Source organism: Trichophyton rubrum, assembly GCF_000151425.1.
Source record: "Trichophyton rubrum CBS 118892 genomic scaffold supercont2.1, whole genome shotgun sequence".
NCBI classification, from domain to species: domain Eukaryota; kingdom Fungi; phylum Ascomycota; class Eurotiomycetes; order Onygenales; family Arthrodermataceae; genus Trichophyton; species Trichophyton rubrum.
Genome location: NW_003456428.1, coordinates 2,138,365 through 2,159,020, shown reverse-complemented (window position 1 = coordinate 2,159,020; position 20,656 = coordinate 2,138,365). Strand labels below are relative to the sequence as shown.

The following is a 20,656-nucleotide window of genomic DNA, read 5'->3' as shown; positions in this document are numbered from 1 at the left end:
GAGCTAAGAAACAAAGATCTCCTGGCAAACACCGATATCGCTATCGCCAGTAGATTAGATCTGTCTCTTCTCTCTCTCTCGCACACACAAGCCTTTCTTAAAACTGTCCTGGCCTTCCCTTGTATGTTGCTTTCTATCTTACTCCTTTGCTGCCTCTCTCAGCGCGAAGAAGAAGCCTTTATCTAGCTCCACTGTTGATCTATATACCGTCTGTTCTCCACAAAAGAAGAAGAAGAAGAAGAAGGGAAGAAAGGCCTTCTAGTGAATGGCATTCTGATGCAAAGTCCTTCACTTGCTCTTCTTTTTTTACCTCTCTCTCATCCAACAACACAGCCAGGAGAGCCGCTTTACCCCTTTTGGCACTATCAGGCTCCCTCCTCTCTCTTCTTCCTCCCAGCCTCCCTTTTCGCTTGGGCTTTTGTCCTTTCGCACACAACACACAATCACACTCACACACATATCCACGCGCACACACCAGCACATATACTCTTCTCCTTCTTCTCCTTCTTCATCCCTCTGGTGCCTTTTTTTTTTTCTCTGATATTCGCCCTTATTACCAGCTGCTTGGGCTAGATATCCATTTCCTTCTTCTCCCGCCCTCTAGCGCTGCCTCTTCTTACGTTACTCTCTATATCTGACCAAATTTGGTAGTCTATCACGACTCACTCACATACATTTCAAATTGGCTCCTACTTTGCAGGAATATCATATATTGCCCAGTCTATCATGGCAATGCCTCTTCGACCTCTACACTTCCTGTCTCGTGAAGATGGCACCCTTACGGCCCTGGTTGCCGTTGATGAACTGCCCCATTATGTCTCTATCAGAGGCGTTCCTCGCACTCTGAACCACAGCGACACCCAGGGTATGACCAGCCTTGGAACAGTCAAGTCTCGTGGACAATTCTACCTTATCGACAGTGCTATCCAGCACACACCCAAGTCCGTGGGAGAAAAGACAAACAATTCTGGCCGCCAGGTGGTCGCAGCAGCCGCACGCGGGCTCGAGGACTTTGGCCAGCTGGCGACCGCACCCCAAAACCCCACGGCAGATGCATCTGCGGGCCAGAATCCAGACTGGACTCTCGTTACCACAGGTGGTGCTCAAACCTCTACAAAGCATGTATGTTGGTTTCTACATTCCTACAGTAGATGATACTCCATTGCATACCCTGTCTGGCTAACCTGAAATCAAATCACCCAGAGCTCCGGTCATCGCCACGGCAAAGGTGGTCAAAATGGGAATTCTGCCAAAAAGGAATACTGCTCGTTCTGGCTTCGTCATGGAGAGTGTGACTATCAGCAGCAGGGTATGTCCAGTTTGGTGGGAGATGCATATAAGATACCAGAAAATTCTGACATGTTAACACAGGATGCATTTTCAAACACGAAATGCCTACGGATAAACCCACGCTTGATAAGCTTGGGCTCAGAGATATCCCTCGCTGGTACCGTGAGAAACATGGAGTCAAGGGGCTCGGGGGCGCTGCTGGACGAAATCGCCATGAAGGAAACGGACGCAACTGGCGTGCTGAAAACCATCACCATAGCCATCATCACCTCCCAGTCACTGCTGCAAACCCAGCCGATAGACGCGACGCTAATTGTCACCGGGTTATGACTACAGAGGCCCAGGCGGAAAGGCCCAGAGCTACCCCTACACCCCCACAACAGCTTAACCTTTCTACCCTGCCTCATGGTCACCCAACCATGTATAACAACATACCCGGCACTACTCATGGGCCTCCTATGGGCTTATCTGCCCCAGTAGGTTTGAACGTGAACATGTCAGCAAACAACCCGCCGCTTGAGGGCCCGAAATTTACCAATCGATGTGATCTTATTTCCATCGATGACTTCCGGAAAACACCTACGCCCGACCACACGGTACAGGACAGGATTAAACCTTCGCTTGGAAACTTCTCTGGTAATGGCAATCAGTCTCATGTCAAAATTGACCTTATGGACCAGCCATTTCCCACTGGCCCAGGACTACCACCAACTGCGCCAGCCACCAGCTCAAACAACGGACAAGGACAGAATGCTGTATCTCACAACAACAACAACAACAACAACAACAACCTGATGCTTTCTCACAGTTATGCTCCAGGCTCTCTGCCACTTCCAGGGTCAACATCTCTTTGGACCATAACCGGGAATGAAGGGGATAACTGGAACTTGTTACCCCTTACTCCCTTCTTGCCCGTTGCAGGGGCTCCTCCTGTTAACCAGCAGCCGAACGGCCAGGGAACTCAGATCAAGAAAAAACCCCAGCGCTCTCGTCGACTCTACCAACGCAGACCATCTATCGATGGCAACGATGGCACTGATGAGGAAAAGCACTTGCGGCCAACAAACATCGCCCCCATAAACACTACTATAACTAACCTGGACTTCAAAGTCCCCGCATCAAGGGCAATCTCGCCTTGCTTTTCCTCTCATCCCCAGTCTGGCAGTTATGCTTCTTCCCCTTGCTCCCCCCGTTCTGGCCTGACTGCCAACCGTTTCCCTGATAACTTCGAATTTCGTGGAAATGGCAATCACAGATACGGGAGCCGTGGATCTCCAAACTCCACCCAATCGACTCAGACCAGCAGAGGAATTAACTGTGATTTGTTTGATCTTGGGCTAAACAACCCAGTTACCCTTACTGCCAAACACATCTAAGGCCATCTCATCCTATACATTTGTTCCATATATTCGACGGCAGCAAACACATGGCATCTCAAAAGGTCGTTGGCAATGCATTTGGCCTTCAGCACTTTCCCATCCCCTTTCCATTTCTTCTTTTTCCTTTTCCTTCAAACCCCATGCCTTTGCCCAGTTGATTCTGCTTTATGTTTTCCCCCTTGCTTCCCTTCTTTTTATTTATGCCTTCATACAGAAATTGGCTTAATCTACCTTTCTGATAGTATAATTCGTGTACTGAACAACGTTCGTACATTGGATTATATATGATTACCCTCTCCAGCATCAAAGTTACTCTACAGCCTTTTTCCTTATTGGTCTAAGGAATATGGACTCGCATCAAACGGCAATAGGAAACTGTGCTGGATAAGCGAAATAAGGAGTATACCCTTCACGCTGGAAGATGGAATTCTGCTACAGTTTGAATTAGTTTGCTGTAAAATTGGGTTGTTTGCTTGCTTTTCTACTTTCCTTCCTTTCCCCCTTCATCCCTTGACTGACACTTCACCTCAAGATATAAGAGCAGTGGCATTGACGAATCCCTCCATGCTCTCTGTTTGTCAGGTAGCTTTGGGACTTTGTTTTCTCATCCTTGGCTTGCTGTTTGTTTCCCCTTCGGTTCTTTTCTTTTTACGGCTTATTTGCTTCAAAGAGTGTAGGGGGCAACCCCATCTTGTACCAATACAAAAACCAGTACCTACCAGGTCCCAAGGAGTTATATGAATGACCTGTCTATTAAAAAAGAATAAAAAAATAGTGGTGTAATACATGTTGATATAAAATACAATACACGTAGAAGAAGCGTATATACCAAGTTCATCAAGCAGCCTGTGGGGGAAATGGAACTCCTTACCGGTCGCCAAACAGCATGATAAAAATTTTAATTTATCACATGCAATCAAGCTTCAATTTCTCCCCTTCGGCCCACGAGCTTTTGGCCCTTTTTTCACCGTAACTGTCTGTGCGGCAAGCTGGCCCATCGAGCCTAGGGCAGGAATCGTCTTCGCGGCCTGCGCAATAACTTCGTTCCCATCCACAATACCCTTTTTGGCCATTATATCCTCAATCTGATTCCTTGCTTCCTCTATCTGCTTCTGATTTTTCTCACTCACTTTCCATGCTTCTGGGAATATGTATCTCTTCTTGGGTTTGTGATGGGGGAATGTCAATGGGATATCAGCGAATGAGTCGCCTTCCTTGGCCTCCTTAATAAGTGTGTTAACTAGGTCGCCGAGATATCGCTTATTCTGGGCACGGGTAGGGAATTTCTCGCAAGACATATGGATTATGTCTGAGTCAGGGTTGTAGCGTGGTCCAACAAGTTTTAGAAGGGTAATTCTTTGCTCTTCGGTGAGGTATTTCGGTGTAAGGTCTTTGGAGCATAGTTCAACGACTACTTTTGTTTCCGCGGGATGCGTTTCACCCAGGTAGGTAGTTTGTCGGAAACGGAGAATATGAGTTTGTGGCGGGAGTGTGAAGGGTTTTGCAAGAGCTGAAGTTTGTTAGTTTCGTTATGTATGGATTTTCAAGAACATCATATATCATACCGCTCAGTGAAGGCATATCCCAGGCTGCGATACGCGCATATTCTCTGAGCTCACGGTGTTCCTCGAGCTCTGCATGCGCCATAGATGTCATATCATCCTCGCCAAATACATCATCACCGTCCTCTACCTGCGTCATGAGGTCGTCCTTCTCACCCTCACTCCAAAAGCCAGTTCTATACCTCGGTGGCATAGGGACAACATCTCGTACTTGCTTTCGCAGTTCCCTGATGCTACTGCGGATTTCTTGTTTGATTTCCCGTTGCAGGTCAGGTGGGATCGCGGTATCAAGTGCTGCACTGCCGGATTCTTGAGTTTCACTCCCCGGAGCTAGCTGTATAGAAGCAGCAGAGAATGGCTGTTGTCTCTGTTGGTTAAATGTCGAGCATGGCTGGTGCGTCTGTAGGAACGTAGTGCGTCTCGAGGCAGCTTGTCTGGGGCACGACAATGCTAATCGGCTGAAAGATCTCGCCACTGGAGCCATTTCCAGCAGCAATTGGACACGTACACGAAGGAAATTAGGCGGTTGTGCAGGATGTTGGCTCTTCTGCGCTCTCTCTCTCTCTGTTCACTTTGTTCGCATCTTCAAAGTTCAACATTTTTTGCTTGCGACAGGAAAGTTTGATATTCGGAAAAACTATTTCTCCGGATTCCGATACACCGGTTATGTAAGCCTTGCGGAAGTTGAAGGCGGCGACGATGGTGATGATGAATGACGATGATGACGGTGATGACAAGAAGACAGAGGGCAGCTTTGAGGTGAAGGGTTATATAGAGAAGCAGGTTGGATGCTCTTCCCTGAAAGTCTTTTGGTCCGCGGTGGAAGATGCCATCCTCGCTCTTCTACCTAGCCTGCTGAGAAATACCTGCATGAACGGCTTATATTGATTGAATACCAACATGGCACAGGGGAGAGAAGAGCAGCCAGGGAGCCGGCCAAAGAAGACATGTTTTGTCACAGTAGGTGCTACGGCATCTTTTAATGCCATGATTCGAGAGATCCTTCATCTGGATTTTCTGGCTGCTCTCAAGGTAAACAATTACACCAATCTAACCATCCAGTACGGCCGGCATGGAGACGAACTATTCCGCTCTTTCGTCAAGGACAATGAAAATGAAGTACTTCATAATTATGGGCTGACCCTGACCGGCTTCGACTTCAATATAAACGGCCTCAAGGATGAGATGTGCGCTGCCAAAGCAAATCCAAGCACCAATACAGCCGAGGGCCTTGTCATCAGCCATGCAGGTAAACTAGACCAACTGTAACACAGATTATTAGCTGTCCGAATATGTAAAGACTGATTTGTTTCCTGACTACTGTAGGGTCTGGGACTATATTGGAGGTGCTGAGGCTTGGTCTGCCTCTCATGGTGGTGCCAAATCCAGCATTGATGCACAACCATCAGGCAGAGCTTGCAACGGAGTTAGCTTCCGCAAATTATGTAGTTCACGGGAAGCTTGGGTATGGATTTCCCTTGAGAAAAAAATCGGCCTTGAAATAGAAGCTCTAACATTGTACATAGGAGACTTGCTGGTGCTCTCCATGAAGCAGAGAAGCTCCGCGAAAAGATCCATTCATGGCCTCCCAAGCGTGAAGGCACAGATTCTAAGGGGTTAGCTTGGGTGATGGAAGATGAGCTTGGATTCCTCGATTAAGAGTGAACAGTTGGAATTCTCCCTTGATTGATTTGGACGGGCTAGTTATCTCCAAAAACTGCCCGTGGAAGAATATTTTATATTATTGAGTCGGATTTTGATGCCCCTGAATCAGCTGGCATCCTGATCCTTTTTGCATTATATACTCCGGATTCATCCATCACTACCGCATTTTCTCGTATCCCATGTATATACACACATGTAAACAACAGGCTCGATCTCTCTAAAGCCGCCTTTCATCATGTCAACAGTGTAACCTGCAGTTAGAGCAAGGACCCCGGAAAGCCGCATCCAGCTGGGGGGCGCCGAAGCCAAGAAAAGCCCTAAGGTCGAGCTCCCCCTGGTGCCAGAAAAACGAAATGTTTACGACTCCAGCAGTTTGACTTAATTTCTGACACTTGACCACCAACACCTGTTGAATATAGTCCCTCGTCCCGGTATTCTATATTGCTTGCATCTTTCTAGACGTGATAGTACAATACCAGCAGTTCTTTTTGTTCCCCGAGGTGACCGATATCTTAAACCAGACGCGAACTCGAAACCTAGCTGCGGACAACAATAAATAATCGCGAGCGGCCGTCTCCCTTCCTCCCTCCTCTACCATGGCAGACACGGCTCTGCACAATGCCCCGATAGTGTTAGACAATGGTAGTGGTACGATTCGCGCCGGATTTGCAGGCGAAGACCTCCCTAAATGCTACTTCCCATCGTTCGTCGGCCGGCCAAAACACCCCCGAGTACTTGCCGGAGCTCTAGAAGGAGACGTGTTTATCGGGCAGAGAGCACAAGAGCTACGCGGACTGCTGAAGATCAGATACCCCCTCGAACACGGCATTGTCACTGATTGGGATGACATGGAAAAAATATGGCAATGGGTGTACGAAGGGGAATTGAAGACGTTAAGTGAAGAGCACCCAGTGCTTTTGACGGAGCCGCCATTAAACCCTCGAACAAACCGAGATACTGCTGCACAGATTCTTTTTGAGCAGTTCAACATCCCCGCCCTATATACGTCAATCCAGGCAGTGCTGTCACTATACGCTTCGGGACGAACAACGGGAATTGTGCTCGATTCGGGAGATGGAGTGTCTCATGCGGTCCCCGTGTATGAAGGATTCGCCATGCCGAGCAGTATACGAAGGATAGACGTTGCTGGCCGTGATGTAACCGAATATCTACAGTTGCTTTTGCGAAAGAGCGGATATGTCTTTCATACAAGTGCCGAAAAGGAGGTGGTGCGCATGATTAAAGAAAAGACCGGATATGTAGCCATGGACCCCCGCAAAGAAGAAAAGGAATGGTCAACGAATGGCGGAAAGGCGGACTCAAAGATGGCGGAATATGTTCTGCCAGACGGGCATAAGCTGAAGGTAATTCATCTCCTTTACATTGTTTCGTTGTTGTCGCCGTCGTGTGGTTATAGGACTTAATGGCTGACCGACCGGCTCACGTAAAGATCGGTGTTGAACGATTCCGAGCTCCTGAAATCCTCTTCGACCCCGAGATAATTGGTCTCGAGTATCCTGGTGTGCACCAGATCGTCGTAGATGCCATAAACAGGACAGACATGGACCTTCGAAAGTCCCTATTCGCCAACATAGTACTGTCTGGCGGATCTACACTATGTAAAGGATTTGGCGACCGTCTCCTTCACGAGGTGCAGCGGTTAGCAGTCAAAGACATGAGGATTAAGATCTTTGCACCCCCTGAGAGAAAGTACAGTACCTGGATTGGCGGGAGTATTTTGGCTGGCCTAAGCACGTTCAGAAAGGTATGTCCCATGCTATGTCGCCTTTCCTCCCTTGCCAGCACACCATATGCCACTACGTAATGGCTGATACTCATTCTTTTATCCGGCAGATGTGGGTCAGCATTGATGACTGGCATGAAAACCCAGATATAATCCATACGAAATTCACTTGACATGTTGATCTTGCCGCTGTTTTCGTGAATCCTAGGAATGTGTTTGGAGCAGTTTTCTCAATTTAATGATATCCCTGCGTCAATTCATCCTCGCACGTACACGCTCCCTCTCTACTGTCGCAGCTCGTTTAGGCCTGGTAATAACTGCATTTCCAGTGTGTTATATGTTGCTTCTATTCCTTTCTTAAAGATACCTATACCTTTTTTACTAACCATAGATGGCTATTGTCTGTTCTTCTTCTTTTTTTTTATTATTATTTTGCATTATGAATCCGTCTGGTCGATCTGTGTAAGACTGTGGCTCCGATGGTAAGACAGCGAGAGTATGGGAATGAAATCACGCATACACACATACATACTTATATGTACACATCCCAGCAGAGACATTATTGGTTTAGAGACCCCTACGGCAAATAATGACCTGGATTAGCTTTATACCAGCGCTTTACAACTTGGGATTGATTTCAAAATGTCTAGAAAGAACATCAAGTCTAATTAATTGATCTTTCCCATAGTATCCCACCGGACATGGCAGTCGGTCGGTCGGAGAGCGAATATATGTATTCTAAAATAGCAATGAACGCTTTTTAATCTTTCCCAAGTGGCTCGATGAAACATGCTCGGCCCAGGTCATACCATCAGGAAGTGAATAGTTATAACTCGCTGCTCACCCAAGAGGCGCAATGTATGACATGAATCAGGTGTACAGCAATGGGTTGTGTGAGTTGATTCGTCTGGGGGGACGCATTGGTTGTTGGAGCATGTCAAAAACATCGGAATATTGCAAGAGTTGGTTCATCGGCCAGATAATTTGTATATCGTCATTGGCGGAGGAGGTTGTAAGTAAATGATAAAAAGGAAACGCTTGCGTCCCTGGAGCGAGAGAAGTAAAAAGAGGAAAGCCAGTTGCTGGATATTGCGAGGCAATTGAAAAATGCTTTCAACCCAATAAGCAGCTGTTGTTTTTGTTTTGTTCCCCTCTCCTCAAGACAAGGCAGGGTAAATCGTGAATGTCGTATCGGTCGTTAATATAATTGTAAAGGAAAGTAGAGAGTGAGGAAAGAGAGAGAAGGGAAAAAAAAAAAAAAAGGCTCAGATGGCGCTATGATATACAACGATAGCAAATCGGTGGGGATGCATATGATCGAAGGAAATGCAAGAAAGAGGAGAAGCTGGAGAAGCCCATGTCGACATCGCTCTTGACTGGCGTTTGGTCGCCAAGGGCGGGAACGACAGCCGGCGGTAGCGGGGATACGTAGGCAGAAGCCGTCCCCGGGTCACATTGATCACGATGGCATCCCTTTCAAGGCTCCGCGCCATGAATCTAAATTCCTTCGCGGCCAATCTTTGACTTTTCCGCTAGACGAGCTGCCATCTGACGAGCTTCCCACGCTTCCTGTGCCACACCGCTTCTTGGAGAGGTTCATGATAGGAGCGTCTGGGACGGCGGCGGCTGCCATGTTGCCAGCGCCTCCTCGGCCGATATGGAAGACGGGAGCGACGTCCTTCTCGCGCTTTAATTGCTGTTCAAGCTCCTCATCGAAGCTAAAGATCGCGTACTCCGATGAGCTGTGGAAGTTGCCAAGTCCTCCGCGACCACCTGGGAGCAATTGTCGTGCATTAAAGCCTAGACGGGAGGAGAGCGTGCCAGTGCTTGATATCGAGCTCGAGGGCAGTATGGCGCTGTTTTTGAGGGGGTGAAAATTCCCTGCTCCCCCGCGTCCAGAGTACATGGTATTTTCTTGGGCTGATAAGGGATTGAGATCAAGCATCCGATATGCCGGCATTGTGAAACCTTGGAAAGGCTTGTTGGGTGAAATTGGTTGAGCACGATTGTGTAGAATCCAGCAGGAACAGCTTCCTGTTATACGTGCAGGCAAGCGAGAGAAATAAAGGGGAAAGCGGTTTTTTTATAGAAATATAAAGCACAAAATTAATTGCCAAAAAAACAACAACAAAAAGGTGTTGAGTTCGACAATAATTGTGCAATTACCCGCCACCAAGGTGTGCAGCAGCCTGTGGATTATAAGTAAGCCATTTGGGTTTCTGAAGGCAAGGATGTTGAGACTCGAATTGCGAGGAAAGAACGGCCAGAAAGGAGGTAAAGTTTGTTGTGCTGCGTCACAACGGCAAACAAGAAAGTTGTTTTGATGACGGTCGTTGGTTGGGGAATGACGATGGTAACTCTCAGGCGAGGACCCGGATGGAATGGGATGGAGCGGTTCCAGCAACTTATGTATCTGTATCCGCAACTATGTTCCTGAAATTGCTCCGGAGTAAGTCCAGGAAAGGAGTGAACAAGGCCCCTGTCAGTCACGTCTTTTTTTCCGTATATTCTTTTTTCTTTTCCTCTCCCATTTCCTGGCATGGGAGGGGAGGGCCTGGACCCTTCGGGCTGCTCCTGCTCCTGCGGCTAGCTTGCAAGCACTTCGGTTGGAGAAATGGAGACCATTATTATTCATGGATCGAATGCCTGACGTTCCTTCATCGCATGTAATTGACAACTTGATCCCTGTACTCGCGAATTACCAGGCCCTGTAGCCACAGGTGGAAGTGAGGCTTCATTTGAAAAGTCTTGTTACTCCCACGATTCAGAGTGCGTGCACAGATTGAGAGCTGCTGTTGCATTTTGCATTCCCCCAACATTCCGGCCCTGGGCAGCAAGATTCCTTTCGTCAGAGGCGCTTTCTGGCGATCGTGAGTGGATTTGGCCATCGCCAACCTGACACTAGTTCGGCCACTCGCGGCGCAGCGACGAGCATTGCAAGGGGGTCACCTGCGGGGCGAGTGTCCAGCGTAAAGCAGCAAGCGGGAATCATTGCTGTCTTTTCCTCCACGGCTCCGTACACGCATATAGGGCCATGGCCCAAGCTGGCTGAAAGGCCTTTGGTGAGTGGGCTGCAGCACCTAGGCGCTAATACCGCCGAGCCAGCTCACAGCTCTTGCCTCCGAGTATGCCGGTAGACAACAAGCGTAACCTTTGCGGACAGACCCGTCCCAACAGTGCTTTTCTTGCCTTCTTCAAGAAAGCCCAAAAGGCTTGGAGTCGCTTGATCAGGCTAGGGCTCTGGCTCCTTTAGGGGGTGTATTTTTCTCCATCACCTGATACAGCTGGGTGACCAGGACAGCGCCTCCTTGTGACTCCACCGCATCCAGTGTCTTCGAATCGCTGCTCCACGGTGGCTACCAGAAACTTCCAACAACTTGCACATATTCGAAGCCATTCCTTTTTCTGGATTATTATTTTCGAATACCCGCCCTCTTGCATTGTCAAGAAAGGTTTTCTTGTCACATTTTTTTCTGACTGGCTGCAGAGTGGAAAAATCCCATCACCCGAAGAGCCACACAAAATGCTCCGAATCCGACCCAAAGAAATCTTAATTTTCGCGGTCAAGAATAACTTCCATATATGCAGCTGACCTCTTTTCACATACGTGCTTCTACATCCCAAAAATCATCCGTAGGTGCGTTGATTCTGTAAATTGACCCATGTATATACTTCATGCTCAGTATATGAGGTTATAGTATAGTATACTTAGCCCATCGCCGCCCGTGATGTTGCGTTGTTTCATTAATAGACACTAGACGGAGTAAGAGGCTTGATCACCTTGACTGCAACACTAATATAAGTATATGCTACGGTGAGAGAATAATCAGACCTCCCCTAGCTGATCGTCAGTCCATGGTTCAGAGCTGGAAGTCTACTTCGCGTACCTGCTGAATGGTCATGTAGGATCACGAAAAGCATACGTTGAGAATTAATTCGTCAACTTCCGAACCGAGAAATGCCAGCGCCAGCTAATTACGCGGCTTGAGAGAAAAGAAAGAATGCTCACAAGATGCACTCTCACGGACAGCGAGGATGATGATGCTTCTTCATCATCGTCTGCTTCAGCGGGGAAGGCCTGGGGTTCGGCTTGAAACCGACATCCCTCCCGAGTGTCTCTTCTCCAGCCCCAGGTTTGGCGAGTGATGCGACAAGGGGAACCCTTCAGCATTGAGGGGCCCTTGCAACCACAACTGGTGACACGACAGCTGGGGAGCTTTCCCTAGTTTCTTACTCGCATCAAACGCCGTGTTGAAACAAACGGTTTGTCATTTTTTTGTCACGATAATTTTGAGTCTCCAGGGCTGTTAATGGATCACGTGGTATACTAACCTAGAGAGGGTTAGCGTGGCATTTATGAAGCAAAGCCGAAGAGAAACGACGAATTTATAGGCGTACGGAGTACTTGTATCATTATTGCAACATGATGAGACGAGATTTGGACACTCACGATTTAAATAATACGTATTCGCTTGCTTCAATCATCGCGCCGCAAGATCTAATGAGCTAGGAATATGATTCAAAACATAATACCCACGAAAACTAACTTTGGTCTACATCCTTCGATTCCCTCGTCAAGCAGCCCCCTCTCCCAAAGGTGTCCCGTGTTAATCAAACTATCCGAAAAGAGCCTATCAAGCCTTAATAAGGTAGTGGACCGCTTCCTTGCGCATAAAAGAAGTGTCAACCTTCCGATTCATACCGTCTTAGCTAGCTTTGATACTGGTCTGATATCCTCTTCAACATCGTGCGAAAAGAGGGAGCTGAGCTCTGAAATATAATCGGCCAAGCCAACCTTATTTTAACTACGATGAATCATACACAGTTGCATGATGGAGGCCATTATGTTCACACTTGGTTAACAATTGATAGGGCTGGGACCACTATAGACCCTCGCGTTCCCTGAAATTTGGGGTACTTGCCCATCTCTTACAACGCGTTGGATCTCCGTATACGAAAGGACTAAACTTCAATAGCTAGTGCTAGTGAAATCGGTATTTAAAAGAGGCCTACGAAAAAACATCCTCCCAACTCAAAACGTGCAAGTACGCACGTGGGGGTTACGTTACCCCACGGAGAGATGCCTTCGAGGCACAGGGCACCATTCTATATGGCCTTATGCATAACGACATGCAATACAACGAGCTTTTTGGCCCATGCCCATTTCCGTCGCGGCCGGCCCAACATGCATCTTTCATCGGGCCCATATCCAATGCTGACGATTTAACCTTAAGAGGCTCTATGGTGTGCAAAACTTCCAGCACAGTGTAGTGGCCGTGCACTTTATCCGGTCACTCGCCTCCGGCTATTGCCAGTGAGGTGCATAAGCCGAATATATGCCTAGTCTGCTGAGTATCTTGTCTAATCTACATTCATTGCTACGGAGTAGACATTAGTCTTACTCTGCAGATCCCGGGTCTTTTGCCTGTGGTCTCTAGTCCGTCGATTACCTCGTAGTTCAGTATAGTGTCAATGCTGCTGTTTGTTGCGTCATCCGGATTATGAGTCTGGTGTAAAACGTATGTTTTTGGCATAACTAGTTGCATCCAAGGCTTAAACTCCTTTTTGTGATTATATATCCATCAATGCCTAGGTGTGAAGTCCAACAAAACTAGGAGCCAAGGAGAAGAATAATCTATAGCCATCTAGGTACTCCGTATAATGCTCTATCTATGCTTCCAATTTATATAACTGAAAGAGATACAGTTTGAGTCAGGTTTACAACAAGGCGGATGAATAGCGATTACAGTGAATTTTAGGTACTTTAGAGCAACTTTTATGCCACATGGCGCGAGAACCGCCGCCCTCGCAACTGCTAACCCCCACTCGCCGGATTAGTAAAGGGTATCGCTATGCGGTCATTATAAGATCTGGGGAAAATAACCAGTCTACATTCTGTTTCTTCATAAACACAGTTGTCATTAGTCATTATAGATTTACAGTGCCGCGAGTTCAAAGTCAAACTCGGCTGTTGCGTTTCTTGGAGACTGTGCTTTACGGAGTACTATTTTTCTATCTTTGCATCTGACGTGGAGTCAAAGGACAGGTACGAATATTGACTATGTTCTCGAAGTAACTGTAGTTGACGATGTACTCCGAAAGTCCCTTGATGTCCCATATATGATCATCTTTAATTATAGGCCGAAATATTTCACATAGTACGGAGTACTTCGTAATATTCTGCAAAAATACCACAGGGTGTAATTCCAGTCGGGTTCAGGAGGAGGCCAAATTACCGGAAAGATTTCATACTTCGTACGGAATACGAAGTATACCAGAGGGTATTGGAATTTCCTGGACAATTTGTACCGCTCTCCTATGTGTCTTCTGTTTGCTCAGTAAACTGTCCAACCCCTACCATATCCGCAGGTCTGGTTATCGTTCTCCGTCAGCTTGGATGCACGCCTGCTATTGGGACAGACAGTCCAGGGAAGGTGTGGGAGGGACTTGGTAACGGGACCACGAAACTATTCTTATCCTTTGCATTTGCATTCCATACACGAACTCGATATGGGCCATATAATCTCCTCCTGTAGACGCAAAAGCAGACGCCCAGCCAACCACTGGAAGACCCAAAATTGGGAAGATGAAGTTCGAGTGTTGATTTTCAAGTGATGTGCTGACTTGGCCGCATCCGGTTAGCGCGCGGCTTTAAGATGGGTCCCGTCCCGCCAACCCTGTGCCAGGGATTTCATCCACGGCGAGCCAGCTAGTTAAATCTTACCACATCGTGACCTTCACAGCAAGAAGTAAACTTCTTGTCATGCAAATAGTCGGTTTAACAGCCAACTAATCTGCAAGCCATGCTCGAGAGGAACACATGTCTATCAGGGCGCCATCTCTGAGGAAAGGCCATTTAGTTGTCTCCTTCAAATCTTCGAGGCAACACTGGTGCGCATTCTCTGAGTTATAGCTCCTGCAGGAGTCAAGTGTTATGAGGATCTACGAAATTTCCAGCCAGCCAGCCCAAAATGAATACCCTAATACCAACTGGCAAGTGAAGTGGCAAGAATCAAGCCTCCTCTTGATTGCTTGGGCCAGAGTAGCTCGTCCCCTTGTTTGGCGCTTCTAGCGTCAGTCATGCCTATAAATCCACCCATATACCCTCTGTAATCAGCATGATTTTTACGTTTGTCCCTTACATTTCTCAGTCATTGATAATTCGTTCCAACAAAGTGCTACGTCAATAGCTCACTCTCAACACTATGTTGTTCGCAAAATACTTCACATTGGCGGCTGCCGCCCTTGCAGCCCAGGTCGTTGCCCTCCCTTCTACTTTCTCTTCTGTCCCTGAGGCTATCGGCGACCTCGACCCTATCAGCGCTTCTATCGAAGGTCTTTCACAGAGGATTGCCCAGTCGCCAGGAGGTATTACTGAGCTCATGTCCGTTACCAACGATATTTATGACGTCTGTGACATGGCCAAAAAGGGGCGGGCTAGATTTGAGGGCATGGCTCCTTTATCTAAGCAAGACGAGCTTGACGGAAGACCTCATATTGAACGACTGATCATTGGCCTGACAACTGCTATTGATGCTACTTCTACCAAAGTACGCTCTCTCTGAACTGCCCTATTGCCGTAGATTTTAGCTAAAGGTTTTTAGGTCCCCCTCATCAAGGCCGTTCCCGGTGGTACTCTTGTTGCTAAACGTGTGGCCGACCGAGTTAACGAGGAGAAGACAGGATTCGAGTCCACCCTCCAAAAGAAATGCTCGGCTGAAGGGTTCAGCCTGTTTAGGGCAGGAATGGACGAGTTTGATAAGAAATTTGACGCTTTGATGTCTAGGCTTTAGGAGGCCTCTTGCTAAATAATGACTGTTATTGATATTAATATCGATTGCACCAACTCGTCAAGATAATTTCCATTCTGTCTTGTCTGTTAATATTAAACTGTTGAGGAGCGGGGTACGGTGGCAAGTCTCATGGCTACTGGAGCAAATACAGAGCTTTGGAGTACATACAGTGGATGAAGAGCTTTTCTATACTTGGAGCTGAGCACCATTGATCACTACGCCGTATCTTGATCTTCACGGTCATCCTCACGTAGATGGAGTTCATAATTGTTTCGCAAAGAACTACGCTTATCTTAGTATAGTAGTTGCACTCCTGGCCATCATCACATCGCCTTACTCAGTCAATATTTCGGCGAGTCAAAGTCCCACTACCCTCTATCGTGCTGTACAGAAATAGGCGACGATTGGGTACGTGGCTGCTAGGTAGTCTGCATGGCTGCGGACTACTTTAACTGAAATTTTCGATTCAGTTAGTACATCTTGAATAAGTACCCTGCAGTAACTTTTTGAATCTGATTAATGTCAATCCCCAATTGTTCTTACCTTTCGACTAATCTATCAGACGACAAAACACTCAGGATGGATTCCAGTTGCTTTGAGTTGGTTCATATGACAACACTTAACTATTTCCTTGTTCTCCTCACTTTTTCAGGTATTTACGGAATATGCCTGGTTACATACCGCCTTTATTTTTCTCCCCTATCTCAGTTCCCAGGACCCAAGCTGGCCGCCATGACCCGATGGTATGAAATGTACTTCGATGTGATCCGTGGTGGCAAGTTCATGTGGGAGATTGATAGAATGCACGAAAAGTACGGGCCAATTGTCCGAATCAACCCCTATGAGCTTCACGTTAAAGACCCCATTTACTACAACACTATTTACACCGGACCGACTATGAAACGGGATAAGTATATTTGGTTCCTGTCTGCGGGGGTTCCGAACTCGCTGTTCTCAACGGCTGGATACAACCACCATCGATTGAGAAGGGGGATGCTCAGTCCGTATCTGTCCAAACCGGCTATTCGAACCCTCGAGCCAGTCATTCAAGAGAAAGTCAATTTGCTTTGCAGGCATATAAGGAACGCATTGAAGGATGACGAGCCTTTGGAACTACATCAATGTTTCGTATCTCTTGCAGTAGATATTGTTTCCCAGTATGCATTTGGAAAGTCGAACTGTTTTAACGTGCTTCAAAAGAAGGTTCTGGACGACAAGTGGAAAGATGGAGTTACTGGAGCGTTTGGAAAGTTCCTCCTCACCAGGCATTTCCCCATTCTAATTCGCGTTTTTCGCGCTCTCCCTGTTCGGATAACCTCACTTGTGGTACCAACAACCCGGCATATAGAATTTATGGAAAGCGTACGACCTGCTGCAATATCAAATATTTCTTTAGCCTGGACTTTGCTAACAGTTGCTTTAGGCAGTAAAACAGCGTGTAAAGCACGTTTATGAGACGAACCGACACGGGATCAAAGAATCATGTATTTTCTCCGAGCTCATGCATAACGAAAAGCACCCAGTCGCGGAACGAACCCTTAAAAGATTAACGGATGACGCTTTGTTCCTTATGGTAGCTGGAACGGATGCTCCTTCGCAGGCCCTGGCTATCATATTGTATCATATACTGAATAATCGTAGAGTACATGAGAAACTGCGTGAAGAACTCGTGTACGCTCTTCCCGATGCGCGGTCTGACCCTTCGTTAGCTATGCTTGAGAATATTCCATACTTGGTGAGTCAAAGCAGATTCCGTCAAGTCCCTGGTGGCACACAGAACTTCTCACATAAGGGGGTATAGACCGCAGTTATAAAAGAAGGACTTCGCATAACTGCGCTTGTCACTTCTCGGCTTCCACGTATTAGTCCAGACAAGATCCTGGAGTACGGTAACTGGAAGATACCAGCAGGGGTATAGTCCCATCTTTTATTCTTTCCCTCGATTGATTCTGAAGCTGACGTTATAACCAATGCTATAGACACCGATTAGCATGTCTATATATCTGACACTGAGAGACCCGTCTGTCTTCCCAGAGCCGTTACTATTTTCTCCTGGGCGATGGATGCAGCAAGGACCTAAGCGGTCACAGATGGATGAATGCTATGTGCCTTTCTCGAAGGGTAGTCAAGGATGTTTGGGTCCAAAGTATGAGCCCTTCACTGGAATTTTTAATTTTCTCCTAATAATGACATCTCTGCTAATTCAACGAGCAGTATGGCCTACGCCTGGTGTTACATCGGACTGGCTACCATTATCCGACGATTTGATCTTTCACTGTTTGAGACAACAGAGGAAAACGTGACAATCGTCCGAGATTGTTTTAACGGGCAGACAAAACCTGGGTATAATAAGATCCAAGTGAAAGTGCAAAGAGATTTAACATCCTAAGTAATGTGTTTTTTTTTTTCGGGATCTGCTTGTAAACGGGAAATCAGCTGGGGATAGATAAATGATCTAGAGGTGGTGGTTGAAGTATTGATTTTGGAGTAGGTTTTGTTAGAATCTCGGATGCATCACGTAATGAAAACATGACTAAGCGAATAAAAACAAACAGTGCAAACATGAATAAGCTTTAATGCGCTAGTCCCGAATGGGCATCCAAAGACCGCAATAAGTTCTGGATATCTCGAACAATTTTATGATAACGAAGTCCTGGCTGCGAAGAGAGCCAGAAATATTATGCGCTTGATGATTCCATAGCTTGATACAGATTCAGCTATTGCCTAAGGACAGGGACGCACACGCAAACCAAGTAGCGACTCGCGAAATTTGAGCCCAAAACCAATTGAACGACGAAGGAACCGCGGTTCGAAACTCGACAGGCGAGCTACCTCCGCTATACTGAGTGACAGTGCTGCGCGTGGGGAATATAGACAAGGAGAAGTGCAGCTGTCTGGCCGTCATCATGCCGAAATATAAGTTCTCCTGGACCCTTCTTGTATCTTGAACCCCAAAGCTAATGTCCCATGCACTCTTTTGTAGGTCAACTTCTTTGCGCAAACCACCCCTAGCCGTATACACCATATATATATATATATTGACTAGACGGGGGAGAATATGTGGCATGAATGTATGCTAACTTGTGGTGACCTTGATTCTCAGGCGATTATTGCGATGTATACCTCACACACGACTCAATGAGCGTGCGAAAAGCTCACAACTCAGGCAAAAACCATTTGAAGAACGTCGTCCAATATTACCAGGGTAGGGCACCTCGTGCTAAGAATACTCTACACGGTATTATACCATGTTGCAAATCCATCGATACTGACTGTCTGCGTTTAGAAATCGGACATGAAAAGGCTCAGTCGGTGATCGATTCCATCACCTCATCATACGCCGCAGAGGGCCAGGCAAGTTCCAATCCTATGCTACAGCACGCAGCCGGACAAGCGGGATACCCTCCTCTCCCATTTGGATTCCCAGGTAAGAATCCTCACATCTTAAGTAACTTATACCAGCGCACGAACATACTGACTTACTTACGCTCCCCGCAGGCCAGCCAGGCTCATTACCTCCTCCACCATTCGGCGTACCAGGCATGCAAGGAGCTCCAGGCGCACCTCCACCACCAGGCGGAATGATACCACGTAAGCATCCCCCGCCCACGCCCACACACCACAACCACAACCAGCTAGAAAACTAACTGACTGTTCTCAACAGCCCCTGGGGGCCGCGGTATGCCTTTCCCTCCCCCTTTCCCACCAACCGGCACCCCGGGACCCAACGACAAGCCAATCCCACTTCCAATGCCCCTTCCGAATATGCCGCCTGGTAGTTTGCCTTTCCCACCTCCTCCACCAGGTGGGTTCCCGCCGAATTTCCAGTTTCCGCCTCCAGGGGCGCCTGGCGGTGTGCCTCCCTTACCACCTTTCCCAAGCCAGGCCCCGGGTCAAGCACCTGGTTCTAGCACTAGTCCTCCTCCGCCTCCTGGAATGGGGCAGCAGCAGCAGCAGCCAGGAGGGTTCCCGCCGGGGATGGGCGAGTCGAAGTGAATGAATGATATTATTCATTGACTTGGCATTTTTCCCTGTTTGTATATTGTAGTTTATAGCGTTTGTCTTAGTAGGAATTGTGTCTTGGAGTTTTAAGTATTAAACTGAGTTATGGTCAAGATTACACAATGATGATTCCAAAACATAGATTACTAAAGCGGCATGATGGTCTGATTTCAGTCAAAAGACAAAATATATGCCTGAGAAACGTATAATGATTACATCTAAAGACATATGACGAGATTTAACATCTGTGTCTATAACATATGTGTACAGACATCAAGTAGTCTTTTATCATTCTCTATCCGATGTTAAAAGAACAGACGATGAGTAAAACAGCAAGGAAATGAGCAAAGCAATGTGAGTGTGAGTGAGACCCATATGAAACAGATAGGAAGACGGGCAAGAGGTTAGGGAAAAAAGCAGAACCAGGCAAGGTAATATCCCATAGTACTTGAGGAATGAAAAACGCAAAGGAAATAGCAAGGCCATTTAATAGAAGGCAGAGACACAAGGGAAGGATGACTAACTAAGGGGTTGTGGTTTGGTTATGTAGTATCAGACCAGAAGAGAAGAAAAGAGCACAAAAAAAAAAAAAAAAAAAAAAGATAAACTCCATGAATCCAGTCCATAGTTTCCATGAGTAATTTGCCGGCCGTTGTTGTGTGCAGTGGGGCAGTAAAGGGGGAGAAGTGAAATATTTGTACACTGAATGGTAAAAGGGGTGAATGAAATGGAATGCAAGAGGAAATGAAACAGAATCCAGGCCTTGGTAAACTGTGGGATGGTAACGAACAAGAGAAAAAAAAAAAAAATGAAAGGAAAAAACTAGGAAAAGCAACGTTTAGTCGTAACCGGCGCCCCTTTGCCATGGGCTAGCATTGTTTTGTGATCTGGCTGCGTGGGGGTTCGCTGAGCCTGTGCGAGGGTATGGAGAGGCATTATACCCGCCTGGGGCGGGGGAAGGGTTGTGGCGGTATGGTGAGGAATGTGTAGATACCGAGTCCTGGAAGGCAGGCTGTTGGTATCCGGGGGGCATGTTTGTTCTTTGTGAGTGTCCGGAGTGCGTTGATGCGCTTGATGGGAAGAGAGGGACTGATGGGTCCACTGGGGAGTGCACGGGACGGTTGGGGTATCCCTGGCCAGGACGGTGCGGATCGTTTGCAGAGTGAGTGTCGATGGGAGTGCGGGTATTGGATTGGCCTGAGAGGGAGGTTGAGTCGTCCT

General features: G+C 47.2%; 9 protein-coding genes across 10 annotated transcripts; 6 read left to right on the top strand and 3 right to left on the bottom strand.

The window, feature by feature from the left end:
• Positions 1-508: 508 nt before the first annotated feature.
• On the top strand, positions 509-2,666 carry TERG_00811 (uncharacterized protein; the record flags this gene model as incomplete). The annotated part of the gene is made up of 3 exons (XM_003238776.2): positions 509-1,122; positions 1,204-1,309; positions 1,372-2,666. The coding sequence occupies exons 1-3, from the start codon at positions 727-729 to the stop codon at positions 2,664-2,666; spliced, it is 1,797 nt and encodes a 598-aa protein (XP_003238824.1). The 5' UTR covers positions 509-726.
• Positions 2,667-3,592: 926 nt separating this feature from the next.
• Positions 3,593-4,873, bottom strand: TERG_00810 (mitochondrial 37S ribosome protein domain-containing protein; the record flags this gene model as incomplete). Its single annotated transcript, XM_003238775.2, has 2 exons — positions 4,235-4,873; positions 3,593-4,179 (listed from the first exon to the last, which is right to left on the bottom strand). Exons 1-2 carry the CDS (start codon positions 4,713-4,715, stop codon positions 3,593-3,595), a joined length of 1,068 nt encoding a protein of 355 aa, XP_003238823.1. The 5' UTR covers positions 4,716-4,873.
• Positions 4,874-4,913: 40 nt separating this feature from the next.
• TERG_00809 lies at positions 4,914-6,203 on the top strand. 2 transcript variants are annotated; one of them, XM_003238774.2, is made up of 3 exons: positions 4,914-5,480; positions 5,558-5,696; positions 5,758-6,203. In XM_003238774.2, exons 1-3 carry the CDS (start codon positions 5,132-5,134, stop codon positions 5,888-5,890), a joined length of 621 nt encoding a protein of 206 aa, XP_003238822.1. In that variant the 5' UTR covers positions 4,914-5,131; the 3' UTR covers positions 5,891-6,203. The 2 variants fall into 2 exon arrangements, with proteins under 2 accessions (XP_003238822.1, XP_047605239.1); XM_047749178.1 differs by having other exon boundaries at positions 5,558-6,203.
• A 289-nt stretch (positions 6,204-6,492) lies between these two features.
• TERG_00808 (actin-like protein) lies at positions 6,493-7,721 on the top strand (the record flags this gene model as incomplete). Its single annotated transcript, XM_003238773.2, has 2 exons — positions 6,493-7,260; positions 7,347-7,721. The coding sequence occupies 2 exons, from the start codon at positions 6,493-6,495 to the stop codon at positions 7,719-7,721; spliced, it is 1,143 nt and encodes a 380-aa protein (XP_003238821.2).
• Positions 7,722-9,099: 1,378 nt separating this feature from the next.
• Positions 9,100-9,600, bottom strand: TERG_00807 (uncharacterized protein; the record flags this gene model as incomplete). The annotated part of the gene is made up of 1 exon (XM_003238772.1): positions 9,100-9,600. One exon carries the CDS (start codon positions 9,598-9,600, stop codon positions 9,100-9,102), a length of 501 nt encoding a protein of 166 aa, XP_003238820.1.
• Positions 9,601-14,318: 4,718 nt separating this feature from the next.
• On the top strand, positions 14,319-15,433 carry TERG_00806 (uncharacterized protein; the record flags this gene model as incomplete). The annotated part of the gene is made up of 2 exons (XM_003238771.2): positions 14,319-15,190; positions 15,245-15,433. The coding sequence occupies exons 1-2, from the start codon at positions 14,846-14,848 to the stop codon at positions 15,431-15,433; spliced, it is 534 nt and encodes a 177-aa protein (XP_003238819.1). The 5' UTR covers positions 14,319-14,845.
• Positions 15,434-16,165: 732 nt separating this feature from the next.
• On the top strand, positions 16,166-17,822 carry TERG_00805 (uncharacterized protein; the record flags this gene model as incomplete). Its single annotated transcript, XM_003238770.1, has 5 exons — positions 16,166-16,795; positions 16,857-17,168; positions 17,235-17,345; positions 17,413-17,579; positions 17,648-17,822. 5 exons carry the CDS (start codon positions 16,166-16,168, stop codon positions 17,820-17,822), a joined length of 1,395 nt encoding a protein of 464 aa, XP_003238818.1.
• Positions 17,823-18,571: 749 nt separating this feature from the next.
• TERG_00804 (uncharacterized protein) lies at positions 18,572-20,243 on the top strand (the record flags this gene model as incomplete). The annotated part of the gene is made up of 3 exons (XM_047747657.1): positions 18,572-18,860; positions 18,932-19,024; positions 19,098-20,243. 3 exons carry the CDS (start codon positions 18,572-18,574, stop codon positions 19,427-19,429), a joined length of 714 nt encoding a protein of 237 aa, XP_047603619.1. The 3' UTR covers positions 19,430-20,243.
• Positions 20,244-20,273: 30 nt separating this feature from the next.
• Positions 20,274-20,595, bottom strand: TERG_11634 (uncharacterized protein; the record flags this gene model as incomplete). The annotated part of the gene is made up of 1 exon (XM_047750719.1): positions 20,274-20,595. Exon 1 carries the CDS (start codon positions 20,466-20,468, stop codon positions 20,274-20,276), a length of 195 nt encoding a protein of 64 aa, XP_047605238.1. The 5' UTR covers positions 20,469-20,595.
• Positions 20,596-20,656: the final 61 nt, after the last annotated feature.

What these genes read in the sequence shown, in the direction of transcription:
- TERG_00809 (XM_003238774.2), top strand. Translation starts at nt 5,132, where the DNA reads ATGGCACAGGGGAGAGAAGAGCAGCCAGGGAGCCGGCCAAAGAAGACA. An exon ending in CCTTGTCATCAGCCATGCAG is followed by an intron (nt 5,481 to 5,557) that starts GTAAACTAGACC and finishes TGACTACTGTAG; the next exon opens with GGTCTGGGACTATATTGGAG. An exon ending in GTAGTTCACGGGAAGCTTGG is followed by an intron (nt 5,697 to 5,757) that starts GTATGGATTTCC and finishes CATTGTACATAG; the next exon opens with GAGACTTGCTGGTGCTCTCC.